At 43.9% G+C, this 15,292-nt stretch overlaps 1 protein-coding gene across 1 annotated transcript in view; it reads left to right on the top strand.

Moving 5' to 3' along the window:
- Positions 1-15,292, top strand: part of LOC114600538 (acyl-CoA 6-desaturase-like) — a 29,751-nt gene that overhangs the window by 8,059 nt on the left and 6,400 nt on the right. Inside the window, exons 3-11 of the mRNA XM_028736799.2 lie at positions 2,813-3,010; positions 3,551-3,652; positions 6,037-6,162; positions 9,266-9,326; positions 10,431-10,507; positions 10,721-10,818; positions 12,467-12,563; positions 13,593-13,672; positions 14,760-14,885. Of these exons, the coding sequence (XP_028592632.1) occupies positions 2,813-3,010; positions 3,551-3,652; positions 6,037-6,162; positions 9,266-9,326; positions 10,431-10,507; positions 10,721-10,818; positions 12,467-12,563; positions 13,593-13,672; positions 14,760-14,885 (965 nt within the window). The remainder of the gene's footprint in view (positions 1-2,812; positions 3,011-3,550; positions 3,653-6,036; positions 6,163-9,265; positions 9,327-10,430; positions 10,508-10,720; positions 10,819-12,466; positions 12,564-13,592; positions 13,673-14,759; positions 14,886-15,292) is intronic.

Raw genomic sequence — 15,292 nt, 5'->3', positions numbered from 1 at the left:
ATACGATAACCCTAGCCTGGCTTCTGCAAAGTGCAGTCCTACCTCACAAGCTCTGGGAGTTCTTTGCATGTGGCTAGGCATGGACCAGTGACAGTGGCATGCGCTTGGAGGCTGCAGGCACAAATCCGAATTTTTCCTGCAAAGTAATCTACCTTGAGACTGCACAGATATACTGATCAGAGTTTAAACTAGTCTGTGGATACCCAAGAAAGAAAACAGGATAGCAGTAGAAAACACAGAAAATATCAGCACAATGATTATTCCGTAACGCCAGATTCAGGGTTTCTGTGTAGACATTTCTATAGGGTCATAAAATACATTATAGGATTGAGGTGTCAAAGAAAGCATAGAACATTGATTCATCTGAGGATTAAATACTACCATCCAGAACTGTATCAAGGGTTGTAATATGGTGGATATTTGACACTGTAGACCAATAGGAAGAACTGATACTGCAAGACTTCTTGGGTTTCAGCTTGCCTTTGCTTTATTTGAACTGAGGTACTATGCCCCTGGCGTCTACTGCTACCTCCTTTTGCTGTATGTGCAAAAAAAAAAAAAAAAAAGGTTTTAGGGAAGGTGGAATATTTAGTAAACTTCAGGTTTAGAGGTTTCCCTTTTCTCAAATGTGCTTAGGACAATGTAAGTCCAACCTACCAACATTGACTTTGCTTAATAAATGCTGTATCTTAGAATCCTCCAAAAATAACTAGAAGAACGATTTGATGGAAAATTATGACGATAATTCCACCACCACCCAAGGTCACACAGGCTGTAAAAAAAAGAAAAGAAAGAAAAGGAATGGTAAAGAATAAAGCATGAGGCGGACACAAGTTTGCAATTAACTTTCCATTTGAAAGCCATCCCTAGCTATTAGATGAGCTGTTTTGTTAGATGCCTTAATGAGGAACGGGGGAGGGACACATCTCCAGAGACATGTGGCTTCAGGGGTGCTTCTGACTGCCTTTAATGTGCAGATAATTTATTATTTATTTATTAAGCTTATTAGTCGCTAGTCACCCTAAGGTCTCCAAGCGACTTAACATTAAACAAAAATATATGCAAATGCCATACAATTGGGGGGGGGGGGTTGTGATAAAGATAAATGTAGTCCTGAAGAAAGCAGGCTGCAAGAAACAAGCAGGGAGAGAGAAGCGGGGGGCGGGGGACACTATTAGAAAATAAAAAGGGAAACAGCAGAATATGGGAAGGCTGGAGGGAGACGACATACGAAGACGAGAGACAGGAAAAGGAGCCCGCTGGAAATAAACCTGTGACTTTTACACATACAGAGAGAGAGAGCGCGCGAGAGAGCTTGAGAGAAAGATTAGCTGAGTTGCTGTTATGTCACAGAATCAATATTCTGAAGAAAAACCTCACACAAGGCCTAGGTATAGAAGAGGAGGCAGGGAGGAGCAGGGGGAGTGTTGCAAAGAAACAAAGAGTCCTGAATGTAAATTTACCAAGTAACACAAAATGTCCAGAGAATTTTCATGGGCCTGTAAGGAGCCTGTTCCCAGTACAACTGGCCACATAACCAAACCAGTCGTCCATATATATTCCAAACGGATAGGAAACCAGCCATGCGTGGATCTCTCATAATCTGAAATTTTGAGCTCTGGTCTGGAGGGCAGCTTTGCAAACAGGATCCACAGATGCCTTTCCCATCGGGCCTCACGTCGCCGTGTCACTCAGGATCCCTCAAATCCCAAACGCTCCGGCTATCAATTATTCAGGCACTTCGTCCCACTTGGCTGATTGCAAAAGCAAGCCCTTTCTGCCACCTCTCGTTCTTGGACGGCTGCATTGATGACAGCCAGCCAGTGTCTAAACATTAACTTGCAGGTGCCTCGTGAGCTACTTTCCCTCAGGAAGACCACTCTGCAGAGCTCAGGGCTTCCTATGCCAAAGGGAATAGCGGTTCAGACTACGTTTCAGCAGGCAGCAGGGTTTCCTAGAAAGCTTATCAGAGACTCTTCCATGAAGAGTTCAGTACTGTAATGGCAGACCAGATTTTGTAAAAGAAATCTTGACCTCCCCTAGCAAGGTGCAAAGCAGAAGACCAGATTTTTTTCAATGAATCTAGGGACACTTTTCAACTTCAATGGAATTTGTCAGGGGACCGATTTGTAAATCCGGGGACCGTCCCTGGGAAACGGGGACGTCTGGTAACCTTACTCTAGGGTGCATTCACAGTCGGTGCGGTGCAGTGACAAACCCTGAGAGTCTCGGATGATTTTCGCTGCAAACAGAGGCTGTGCTGTTCCAAAATATATTCCCGCAGAAAGGGGTATTTTGGAAAACAAATTGGGGCTGCAGGCAGGGGCAGTTGGAAAACGGTTGAGTTTTATGCTGCAGTATTGCCACAGTTTTGCGGAACTGAGTTTGCATAACTGTCTACAGACTCCTCCTCTCCCCTCCGCTTCGCCCCAGTTTCCTTAGGAAACTTCAGCATTGTACCCTTGCCAAGGTTATAATGGCCCTTTCTTGTGTAGTTTTGGGTTATTATTGTTTTTTAAAGGAGGGGGGAAATAGACAAAATAAATTGGGGTGGGTGTGTGGAAATGGCAGGCACTTCCTTCACTCATGGATGGGCTTTTCTGGATCTTTGTGTGTGGGAGGGTCTGTTTTGTGTTCTTTCTCATCGAGAGAGATGCATTTGTACAGAGAGGGAGAGCCATCTTGCTGTTGCCAAAAATGCTGGCATATAATTTTCTTTTACATAATTTGCAATCCAGAAAAAAATTAGTGTGCCTTAGTCCCTTTGGTATCAAGAGGACCTCTTTTAATATCCTTTTTTTCTACTTTGCAGTCTCAATTGGTGGAAGATTTCCGTGCCCTGAGGAAGACAGCAGAAGACATGAACTTATTCCAAGCGGATCCTGTGTTTTTTTCTCTTTACTTGGGTCATATCCTTGTGATGGAGGCTCTGGCTTGGCTTATGGTTTCATACTGTGGTACTAACTGGATTACAACCTTCCTCCTTGCCATCATCCTTGCAGTTTCCCAGGTGAAACTTTGTTCTATGGATATTGAATGGGCAGTCACCTGCCTCCTAGTTCATCCATGCCTTGAAAGTTGCATACTGTCACTGCTTCAAAAAGGCACTGAAGATAGCATGAAACAACTTGTAACTTAATAATTGCCAATCGTTACCGGAAGGGTGGGCCATCTTTAATACTGTGTTGTGTTTCATTCCCTATTACAATATTATAATACAACTGAATCAAATACCCTCAAAAAATAAACCAACAATTTGTATTGTAATGAAACACAGTATGTAAGAAATAAAATAAGCAATAAAAGAACAATTTTAAAAAACCATACAGCATCTAACACAGCACATTACAATTGCTAGAACAGGCAGGGAAATCGTTAAGTGGTCCACAAAGCCCTGCAACAATTTTCAGGTGGTTCAGGGTGGGGAGAAGTTTGGGAACCATTGATGTAAAGGAAACGGAAGAGAAAGCACTTATAGTTAGGTTTTGATATAAAGTTTCTCTTAGGGGTGCCTTTTCTCTCTCTCATGATCATTCTCTTTCCTCCCAAGGCCCAGGCTGGATGGCTACAGCATGACTTTGGACACCTCTCTGTGTTTAAGAAGTCTACATGGAACCACGTAGTTCATAAGTTTGTGATTGGTCACTTGAAGGTAAGGTCATGTCCCATTGAGGAAATAACTGCAGTCAGAAATGATGGGGTTAAGGTTCAGGGACGCGGACTTATAAAAAATATTGGGGGGGCCCGGGAAAGCTCATGAATAATAAATAAGCTCATGAATATGCAAATAAAGTGGCGCCTCCTCCTCGTGAGCGAATAGGGGAGAGCGTGCTGCGCCTATTAATCAGCTCCAAAGGAAATTGGGTGGAGCTTTTGCTCGGGAGGGAGGGCAGGAGGCATGCAGCCCGCCCCTCCCTGTGCATTTTGGGCTGGGGGAGGGGCGGCGATGGCGCTCTGCTGGAGGGGCGCCAGAGATTATTGGGGGGGCGGAGCCCCCCCCAAACGAATTTTTGAGGGGGCTCGGGCCCCCTCAAGCCCCATGGAGTCGGCGCCTATGTTAAGGTTGCCATCTTTCTCCTGGCAGGACTGTGTCTTTAAAAACCTCTGAACTGACAAAGATCCCAAGTATCATGCATTCCCCATCACTGGGAAGTGCTGTGCCTGTTGGATTTCTGCCTGTCATGCAGCTTTTAAGGGAGCAGGACAAAAAGAGCACAATCTTAGCTGGAGGCCAGCTTACCTCACTCTTCCAAGTGATAAAAAACAGTAAATTCTAGCTCTTGTGTCTGATTGCTTTAGCAAGGAATAAGCTGAAATGAATCTATTCTAGATGAACAGGTTGTTGTGCCCACAGAGGGATATAGCTTGTGAACTGACATAAATGTGTCTCAAGCAATATACCGGTATATATAAAAAAAATCCCTTCAAAATCTGAACCATTAGCCACAGTCAAACTTGTATGACTATATTATTCCCTTTAAGTTTGTTAAGGAATCCTGATGGAGAATGGTAGAATGGTAGAATAACTAAAGGAACAAGACAAGGCTACCCGTTGTCACCTTTGTTGTTTATAATAGTTTTGGAAGTATTGGTGCAAAGAATAAGATCTAATCACGATATTAAAGGTATAAGAGTGGGACAGAGACAATATAAATTAAAAGCATTTGCAGATGACGTGGTGATATCTGTAGAAGATCCAATAGAGTCAATCCCGAAAGTATTACAAGAGATTTTTAAAAAGAGTATACATATAAAGTAGATGAATAAATGAGCAAATTAAGTTAATTTGGATATGCAGAAAATATTAAAAATAAATCTAAGGAACTGCAGAAAGAGGGGGAAGGAAGTCATGTTTTGAAATATTAAAATGATTGCAAAATAATTGAAATGTATAAAATTGAAAAAATAATAATGGAATCAGTGTGTGGACATTCCGGATCAAAGCATGTCTCACCTGTTTTACCCCAAAGTGCGGGATTTTATAAATTCAGAACTCAGAAGCTGGAAGATCTGAGTCCAAGAGATTTGACAATAAATACAATGAGTTTAGAGGCTCAAGAGCTCAGGATGAGGAAATCACTTCTTGCAAGAATCCATTAATAGGCTGAAGAGCTATGGCAGAAGATAAGGATCGAGCCAATAATAGTTACCACCTTTTTAACCAACAGAGGGCCTGCACCTGAAAGGCAGAAATTCAACAGATCTAGCCAGCCAACCACAGCTAAGAAACACCAACTTGAAATACTCCAGGAAAATCAGTAGTATGTCACCTAGGACTGTCAACTCCGCCCCCCCCCCCAGCTCCTGTGCCTTTAGCAGCAACCTGACACACAGATGGAAAGCAGATTAAGATTTTCCTGGTGTGGAGATAAAGTGTCAGGAAAAGCTTTGTTGCTGCAGTTACCAGGCAACTGTTAAAGATACAGAGCAGCAAGACTAGCATCACCTGGAATGGACATTCATGGCCATTCTTTTGAGTGCCTCCTTTCAGATTATCATTCAAGATCACAAACCATGGAGCAGTAAGGAATGCTGGCGGGAGCAGTTTATCCTTGCCACATAAAACCCAGATAAGGCTTTAGGGACTGGCTAGCTAATTTCTCGATAATGCCCACATTGTTTGCCCCAAGCTGTAGGCTTCCTTGCTTTCCTCTGGGGACCTCCAGGGTCTATGAATAGGGTGTTGTACTTGCTTTCCATAAACATGGCCTGGGGCTGGAATTGAAAGCTTCTTTGTGAGCAAAGGCTTTCTGTCTGTCCTGAGTTTTTGGAAACAATCTGGAGCAGCCCCAACAGCCAGCTTGCCTACCAGGCCAGTGATGAGCAGCAAGCTGGCCTTCTGGTCCGCCGCTTTAAATTGGTACTCAAACCTCAAGAGGAAAAAGGAGCTAAGAGTTCGCGGGAGCCAAACTGACTGTTGTACCTAGTTCCCAGCCCCTTTCATTATTATAATATTGCAGGGCATCTTTTTGTGTACACAAATGCATTGAAAAAGCAGAGTTCCCCATGTACCGTGCAAATCTTTTCTTCCTGCAGGGCGCCTCAGCAAACTGGTGGAATCACCGTCACTTCCAGCACCATGCGAAACCAAACATCTTCAAGAAGGATCCGGACGTGAACATGGTGCACCTCTTTGTCCTGGGAGACACGCAGCCCGTCGAGGTAAGAAGAGGGGGTGTGAAATCAAGTTGCGTTTACACGGAAGCTCTTTGTTTCCAAGAGTTGGGAACCCGCTTCGCATGTTTGTGGGGGGACGGGAACCCAGCGCAGTTATGTGGCACCTCAATGACTAGCAAACAAGAGGGGCAAAGCTCTTTCGCAGGCCGGTTTATCTGGACTTTGTGACTGGTCAAGTTTTGTAGGGGAAAACTATCATCCACATTCTAATCCGTGGCTTAATACTGACCCTACCAGTTTTAGGACTCTGAATTTCATACCAGTTGGATATGAATTAAATGCTATGGGTTGTATCAAACAAAGCTGTCTCAATAGTGCGAAGACTTCCATCTATGCAATGGGACTTCCTCTCCCTTTCCTCTCCCTGTAAGCCTCTTGCCTGACCCCATCGGCTCTGGAGGATTGGGGGCATGCAAGGAGAGAGGAGGGGGAGGAAGTCCTGTTGCATAGCGGAACCCCTTGTGCTAATAATGGGATGACTTCATTAGGCACAGCCTTGGATTTGGATGACAGAGCCAATGACTCGGAGACTATCCGCAAACAACAATAACAACATGGTTTTATTATTACATTAGTTATAGGCTGCTTTTCAGGGCTAGCCCGCCCAAGGCAGATCACAACACATTAAAACACAAATGATTAAAACCATAAAATCATAATCTACAGCACAGCACATCTGAAAACATGATGTTTGGCACAGCATCACCAGAATAAAACTGACCTATCTTCATCCAAAAGCTGACCGGGGGGAAAAAGTCTTTAGAGTTCTCCTAAAAACCAGTCACATCTCACGTTGAAGGCAGTTTCATTCATGTATGGAACTGGCCATTTGGTGCTACTGTTAAATAGTGAGGCCATCCTTGCTACTATCATACTTCCATGTGATAGCAAAGCTGGCTACTCTGCGTGGCTGGTTTGCAGAAGACTCACCTAGAATGAAGCTGCACTAATAATAACAATAATAACAATAATAATAATAATGCGATAAAACATCAAACATTAAAAACTTCCCTAAACAGGGAAAGCTCACTGATCTTGCCAATATTGTCTACACTGACTGGCAGTAGCTGTTCAGGATTTCAGATGGGGGATATTCCCAGCCCTGCCTGGAGATGCTGGGGGTTGAAGCAGGGACCCTCCTGCATTCAAGGCCAGATGCTCTCCCACTCTTAGATGTGCACTTATCCTCAGCTAAAGATGTGACTTGCAAGAGCACACCTGAACCTTTAATATGAGAACCACCTCTACGAAAACAGGAACTAGACCTCCTATTGGTGGGAAAGAAAAGGGGGCAGTAAGATGTTATCCTTTGATACATTTTTTTGGATAATGTTGGGGCGCTGCAGCTGTATGTTGTCCTTGTGATGGGTTGCTTTCTTGGAACACAAGTTCAAACACTGGTTCAAAAGTGCAAAGAATGCTCTTCAGCCAATAATAACCAGAAATAAACGCAGTTTTCAGCGGAGCTCTGCAAAATGGTTGCCACAGCAACCCTGAATCGGCAACGCTCTGTGTGCTGTTGCATCACATACTAAGAAGATGCTTGCCGTTAAATCCAAAGCCTTAGCCAGGAGGAGGGCACTGAATATTTTCAAAGTAAACAGGGGATGGGGCAAACTGGGCATGGTTGTGTACAGGTTGTACCTTGTGTCGTAGAGGAATGCTGTTTGATCATGGTGTCTAGAGCGCTGCGTGCCCTCGAGGAACACCGCTTGATTTGGCCTGATTCATTATGTTCAAACAAAATTAACAATGGAGCTATGCCGGCCCTCAACACTGGGCCATTTCGAAGCTGATAATTGTAGCCTTATCAACAGGTGCCTGAATTTGCTTGCGCTCTTCTTAGCATTGTGCCTATCAGATTGTGAGCCTGCTGGCACAGACCGTACAACATGCAACATTTAAAAATAATATCATTATTTATAAATGGTGATTATGATCATAATAACAGCAATAAAAACTGACAAATGATTTAGCAGAACATAGAAAGTTGTGAAAAGAAAGAGGTTGGTTTTCCTTTCTTTCATGGACATAAGTGTCAGCATATCATCCAGTTGGCACTTGTCTAAAGTCCATCTAAGCAGAAAATTGGCATTTATCTGACCTTTGCGAAGGTGAAGCAATCGGTTTGAGCAAGCAGACTCAAGAAATATGTGTGCTGTTTTCCAACTACGAACCTTTAAAAGAAAGTGGTGGCATTTCAGTTTTTCAAAAAATTGAGGAAAGAGCCACCATACTGTGAACTCTGGAGAATGGTAAAGGAGTTCTGCCATCCCCACTATGCATAGAGCCTAGGTGTAAAGATCCCATCTTGCTAAAACCATGGTTTTGGCAGCCCAGAATGTTTGTTGGGGACACATTCTCCTCCCTTGGCCCCCCTTCCATTTCCCCCTCCCATACGCTGGGCGGGGTATAAATAATAAGATTATGGTGGTGGTGATGATGACTTGTTGCCTGATGGCAATTCTTACTTACCATAGCCAACAAGAAAAGTGGATATTTAAAAACCTGACTGTAAATACCGTATTTACTTGAATCTAATGTGCACCTTTTTTGGCCAAATTACATTGCAAAAATTAAGGTGCGCATTTACATTTGCCAGCATATACTCTTTTTTTGTTTCAAGGTTTTGAAAATTGAGGTGCGCATTAGATTCGATGGCTCATGTAAATACGGTATTAGGGGTTCTTGCGGGGGGTGGGTGAATTATAGCAGAAATGAAATGTAATAACAAGTGGGCTTAAATGAGTGAATATAATCTTCTATCGTCAGGAAAAAAGCTTACAATATTAATCTGATACAAATACAATTTCAAACAATAAAAAATCAATATAACAACAATACAAGAAGCACAATGACAATTTAAATAGGAGTCCACTAAAACAAAGGCAATTACAGTATAATCAGACTTGCTCCTAGGCAATGTACCTAGGATTGTAACCATAACAGGCTTTCTGAAACAGGAAGGCTTTGAAGTACACCTAAAAGACCTAAAATGAAAGGGAGCTTGGTAAATCTCCCTGGAAAGTGAGTTCCACAATTGTGGAGCTACCACTCAGAAGGCCGTTTCCCCCCCTTTTTTCCTCAGTATGGAAAGAAGAAGCTGAAATACTTCCCATATAACCATCAGCACGAATACTTCTTTTTTGGTGAGTATCTCCATTTCCTTCTTTCACTTTCCTACATGTAGGTGCAGGCAGGAGCCTGCTTGTAATTCCTTTGTGATTAAACAGTTATTCTTTATTTCCTAACAAGCCCCTCCCTGTGTAGGAATTAAGATCCCTCCTGCTACATTTCTGATGTGCAGCAATAGGGTAGATCTCCTTTCATTCACTTCTGAGCGTTCATTGTATTCCATATTTGGAAACTCATAGAATCCAGTCGGAATCATGCCACATATTTCTCTCTCGACTCTATCCTTTCTGCCATTGTTTCATTTTTATCTCACCCCTCCAACGAGAAACTCAAAGCAGTATACATGGTTCTTCTCCCCACATATTCCATTTTATCCTCACAACAAGCTTGCAATGTAGGTTAGGCTGAGAAGTTGTGACTGACTACATCCAGTGATCTTCATTGCTGAGTAGGGGTTTGAACTTGGAAGGCCTAGTCCAACTTGCTAACTACTACACCACACTCGCTATTGTGGCATAAATGATGCAACTCCACACAACTCTATTAAAGAAAACATGGAGCTCCATCATATTTTTTTCCAGGTTCTTGCAATGTGAAGAATAAATGTTACTGGTCTATAAACTCTAGTTAAACTAGGAACGAGCATCAAGAGAACCCTCCTGGGACTACAGCATTTTAGAGTGTAATTTTTAAGTATTTCCACATGTCGTAAATTCTCTGTATCCGGAGAGCTAGCTGTTCTAAAACTGAGGTGCTAGTTCCTACATGCGGGGAATCATTTGTCCTAGTGGAGAATTCAAACTTGGCATTACCCACCTGCACTTTGAAGTGGTTCAGAATGCTAGTTAAAATGGGCGATTGCTGTTTTCTAAATAGCTGAACTGATTGTAAGTAGAAGCACTGGGCCTTCCTAGAACGGTGCAGAGGTATCCTAGTCTCTTTAACATCTTGAGATGTTGGCTAGAACACAGACCAAAACAGAATCTCTTGCCATGTTTTCCCAGAGTGATAGCAGTTCCCTCCAGACCCTAACTTTCATGTTAAGGTGCAGCTGCAGGGTGCCATTTTATGTTTCATGCCTGCCTGCCTCCTCTAATGCCTTCTGGTTTTCCTTTCAGTTTTTCCACCTCTCCTCATTCCAGTTTACTTCCAAATGCAAATCTTCATGACCATGTTCAGACACAAATTCTGGGCGGTAAGTGAAAGATCCTCCATACCCTGCATATTGCCTTCATTCAAACCCATTCATTCCATTGGAGTTGAATGGCCTGGGCCACTCCAAGGAGATCTTCCTGGGGGAAATGAAGAGGCATCTCTCTGCATATTCTGTGGAAGTCAGCACTGGTGGAAGGAGGGAGGCAGCCAGCAGCATCCCTTGCAACACGTAACCTCTTCCTTTTCTCCTTAGGACCTGGCCTGGGCCTTCAGTTACTACCTACGCTATTTCACCTTATATATCCCCTTCTATGGAGTTCTAGGATCCTTGTGTCTCCTCACATTTGTCAGGTAAAGTTTCCCTCTTGCTGAACTTCTCCTTTCCAACAGTGGAACTAAAGAGTGCCTTCAGAGTAGCCTAATCACACTGTTTCTACCTCTATCAGCCATCCATCTTTGGTCTACTACGCTGTATTATCTTTGCTGACTTGTTCTATCTCAGGCTTTGCTGCATCCCATCTCTTCCCAGCTTATTCCTCCCTTTTAGCTCTCTTTTTCTGAGGGCAAGTTTCCCTGTGCTTGTTTACTGTGCACCAAATGCTGTGCTGTGAATGCAGCCCGAGATCAGAGGAGGAGCAGGAGTGTGCACAGTTTTCAAAAGTGCTTCATTGGGTTTATTTACTCAAGAGTTCTCAAACATTCAATGCATTCACACATGTTCTGCAGGGATTTAGTTACCAGAGATGGTTGCAAAGCATGTTTGGATCTCTTCTTTGAACTAGAAGGCTTTGGGATTGCATGGCAGGCCTCGGGATTCCAAGCTCTTTTCACTGCCCCCCTCACCATGGTGCTTTTTGTTCTTAAGAATGCAAGTTCTTTTGCATGGATTTTCATGCCCCCACTGGGGTACCTCTAGGCAAATGAGTACAACTTTCCTGAAATGTGACATTCCTCTTCCAAGGAATGTTGTGTTGCCATCCCATACTCCGGTATTTTAAATCCTGTTTATTTCAGATAGCCATCAGCAGCTGTTCCTCTGATAATCTTTGCAAACAGCTCACATTCATTCCAAAAAAACCCATTCATTTGTCTTCATTTATGCATTTCTGAATTGATCCTAGGACAAATAGTAATATTATTAAGGTAACAGTATGGAGGGTATATTAAAAAATATATCTTCAGACTCATTGGATAAATGACAGTCCTATGAATCTGGTGAACTCCCTCCATTTAGCCGTCCTGTGCTTGAGGGGAATCTGGCATTGTATCTGTGTTAGGCTGTTCAGATAAGCTCCCATTATCAAGTGAAAATATAATCATGTACGAACCAGTCCTTTCTGCTACTATAATTGTCACTGGTGAAATCCCTTGGAGAAGACACAAAAAATGTCAAGCAGTCCAGTGGAAAATTCCAGTTTCACCTCCTTCCCCGGTACTGTTGCCAGAAGTAAATATGAGAAACACAGTCTGCTATGAAGCTGGGGTGTCTATTATTTTTTGGGGGGTGTTATAGCCAGATCACTTCTTCTTTGAGCTGCTTAAAATACAGGCTACCTGGCTACAGCAGGGACAGGGAATTGATGGCAAATAGATATAGTTGGACTTCAGCTCCCACTAGTCACAGCCAGCATGGGCAGTAGCTAGGGATGATGGGAACTGAAGTCCAACAACATTCTTTTATCCCAAATGAACAGCTGTCTTGTCTCTGCTTAGGATAGAAAATGAATATGCAAATTATTAAATAAGTGACTGGAAAGTGTCTCACAATATAGAAAGGCAGAGCAAAATGCCAATTACCCTTTCCACTGGAAAACCTAGCAACCACTAAGATGTTTGTCTGTACAGAATGGGGGAGGCTCTCATTTGATTATTCAGGCAAGAATTCCATTTCCCCTGCACCAACGGAGCACAGTTTGTCCAAGGATTAATCTATCCAGATATACAAGGCTGAATTGTGTGGTTTTTGTCTCTCCCCCCCACCCCCTTGTCCTTTTCTAAGGTTCATGGAAAGTCACTGGTTTGTATGGGTCACACAGATGAATCACATCCCAATGGAAATCGACAATGACAAGCACAGAGATTGGCTCAGTGCTCAGGTAAACTGGGTCGCTAAAGTCTGAACTATTGAAATCTTGCACAGCCTTAATGAGACAGCAAGCGCCGCTGAACTTGGTGGGATTTCTGGGATTGTACCGTGGGGGTTCTAAAATCATGCTGGAAAGAACTTAAGCCTTTGTGTCCGTGTCATGGGATTCTTCTAAAAATAAAGCTAACTGAGGAAGTTTGGTGCTGTGCAGGCAGATCAGTGGGAGTGGCAGATGGTCTCTGTCGATGCACCCACACAGCACCCAGCAGCTTCCCTTCTCTCCCTCCCAATAAGGAGCAGTGACTGCTGCTGGTAGGCCGTGTGCAGAGCAGCAGCAACCCTCCAATTGCTCCTGACCTCTAACTAACCCTTAAAATTACATTTTTGGTGGTAGATACCCCGTTCCCCATTGATGTATGGGTGAATGTCATATTTCTGACAACTGCACTACAGACTTCCATGAAGTTCTTTGCTGCCATCTATACAAGCTATATTTGAAGTGGCTCCAGACCACATGTTATAACTATTTCCAACGTTAGATTTCTTGGTTCAGGCTTCCAAAACGGATGGACCTATTTAAGCATTGCAGTGGCCATGGGAAGAATATTTGCTTAAAATAGATGGCCCTCGTTTAAACAAGAGGGCCACATGGAAGCCCTTGCACAATGACTATTATTTCTTAATTTATTAAACCTCTTTGTGCCAAAATGGGCTTCTTGGCAATTTTGAAAATATAAAAACCAGTGACATGAACATTAAAATATAAACATTCATAATTAAAAGAGGGAATAAAACAATCCCCTTAAAACAACACGGCAATTAAAACCGGAGACTGGTAGAGAGATCAAGGGAATTCCTGTGTAAACAGGTGCAATCTGAGACTTCCTTGGATTGTGGCTTTAGAGTAGAAGATGGCAGAGTGTGGCATTAGAACCACAGACAGTGACAGAAGAGCAGAGCTTGTTATGAAATCCACTTGATCTGCTTCCAAGTCTGGGCTTCATTAAGATTCACTGTTTTGTCTCCTTGAATTCTGCAGTTGGCAGCTACCTGCAACATTGAACAATCCTTTTTCAACGACTGGTTCAGTGGACACCTGAACTTTCAAATAGAGCACCAGTAAGTATGCAATGGGATGCGGGTGGCGCTGTGGGTAAAAGCCTCAGCCCTAGGGCTTGCCGATCGAAAGGTCGACGGTTCGAATCCCCGCGGCGGGGTGCGCTCCCGTTGCTCGGTCCCAGCGCCTGCCAACCTAGCAGTTCGAAAGCACCCCCGGGTGCAAGTAGATAAATAGGGACCGCTTACTAGCGGGAAGGTAAACGGCGTTTCCGTGTGCGGCTCTGGCTCGCCAGAGCAGTGATGTCACGCTGGCCACGTGACCCGGAAGTGTCTGCGGACAGCGCTGGCCCCCGGCCTCTTGAGTGAGATGGGCGCACAACCCTAGAGTCTGTCAAGACTGGCCCGTACGGGCAGGGGTACCTTTACCTTTACCTTTAAGTATGCAATGTTTGGGCCTGAAGGAACTTTGCTAGAAAGAATAGACCCCATAAGATACAATAGAATCCCCCTGGGGGAACTGGAAACCCATAAATAAGGAAGGGCAAAAAACAAGGTAATTATTACCTTGTTGTTATTTTTGAAATAATTATTTCTATCCCACACTTGCACACTAAGTGGCTACAGTGCCTAACAGCAAAAGAACATTACATTACAATATGGTTTAATTAAAACCTCGGTGTTAGATACAAAAAGCAGGAAACAATTGCTCAGGAAGTCTGGATGACTTCTGCTAATGTTTCAGTGCTGGACTGTCTGCACTGACCACCCACCCACCCACCCCAGCCATGCACTCATGCAGCAGAGTGGGTTGGCAGAGCCTTGAGGGATGTACAGGGATGTTCACCTTCAAGCTACTAGATGAGGAGGCTACTTTTGAATGCCTTCCCATGTTAAAAAAATTACTGCAAGTAAAACCCAGCATCAGGGTCTAGGGTTCTAACCCAGCCTCCTCCATTCAGTGCTAGTTTTCTACCAGCAGAGACCACACACTTGCAGTCTGAAGTGGGTACAGTCCCTTAATCTACTACTACATTTTGCTGCTTATTCCTGTAAGCAAACGTGCAAGGCAGTGCAGTGCAGTGCATTTCCCCATGGACGGAGTCTATGGAGGCCTTCCTCAAGCTTTCTCCTTTCTGTTTTACCATAGCCTGTTTCCCACGATGCCGCGCCACAACTACCACAAGATAGCACCGTTGGTGAGGTCCCTCTGTGCCAAGTACAATGTCCCTTATGAAGAAAAACCTATCATGAAAGCATTCTCAGACATTGTTGGGTAAGAGAACGGGCGGGGGTTTTCAATGTATTCACCTAGCACATCTAGAAAATCTGGCAAGACACCGCAAGGCCCATAGCCCATATCCTTGGCAGAACCTTCAACCAACTCAGCTGCTGTGCAGACATTTGCTGCAGACATGTTTAGAGCTGGGAATTCTCTGCAAGTGAGCTGGGCCTGTAGACATTACCTTGCCTATTCATTTTAAAGCACAGTAGTTGCCGTTGCGGGGGACGTGGGTGGCGCTGTGGGTAAAAGCCTCAGCGCCTAGGGCTTGCCGATCGAAAGGTCGGCGGTTCGAATCCCCGCAGCGGGGTGCGCTCCCGTTGTTCGGTCCCAGCGCCTGCCCACCTAGCAGTTCGAAAGCACCCCCGGGTGCAAGTAGATAAATAGGGACCGCTTACTAG

This window comes from Podarcis muralis, chromosome 1 (genome assembly GCF_964188315.1).
Source record: "Podarcis muralis chromosome 1, rPodMur119.hap1.1, whole genome shotgun sequence".
In the NCBI taxonomy this organism is placed as follows: Eukaryota; Metazoa; Chordata; class Lepidosauria; order Squamata; family Lacertidae; genus Podarcis; species Podarcis muralis.
Note: the sequence above shows the minus strand (reverse complement) of the source record. Positions and strands in the feature narration are given on the sequence as shown.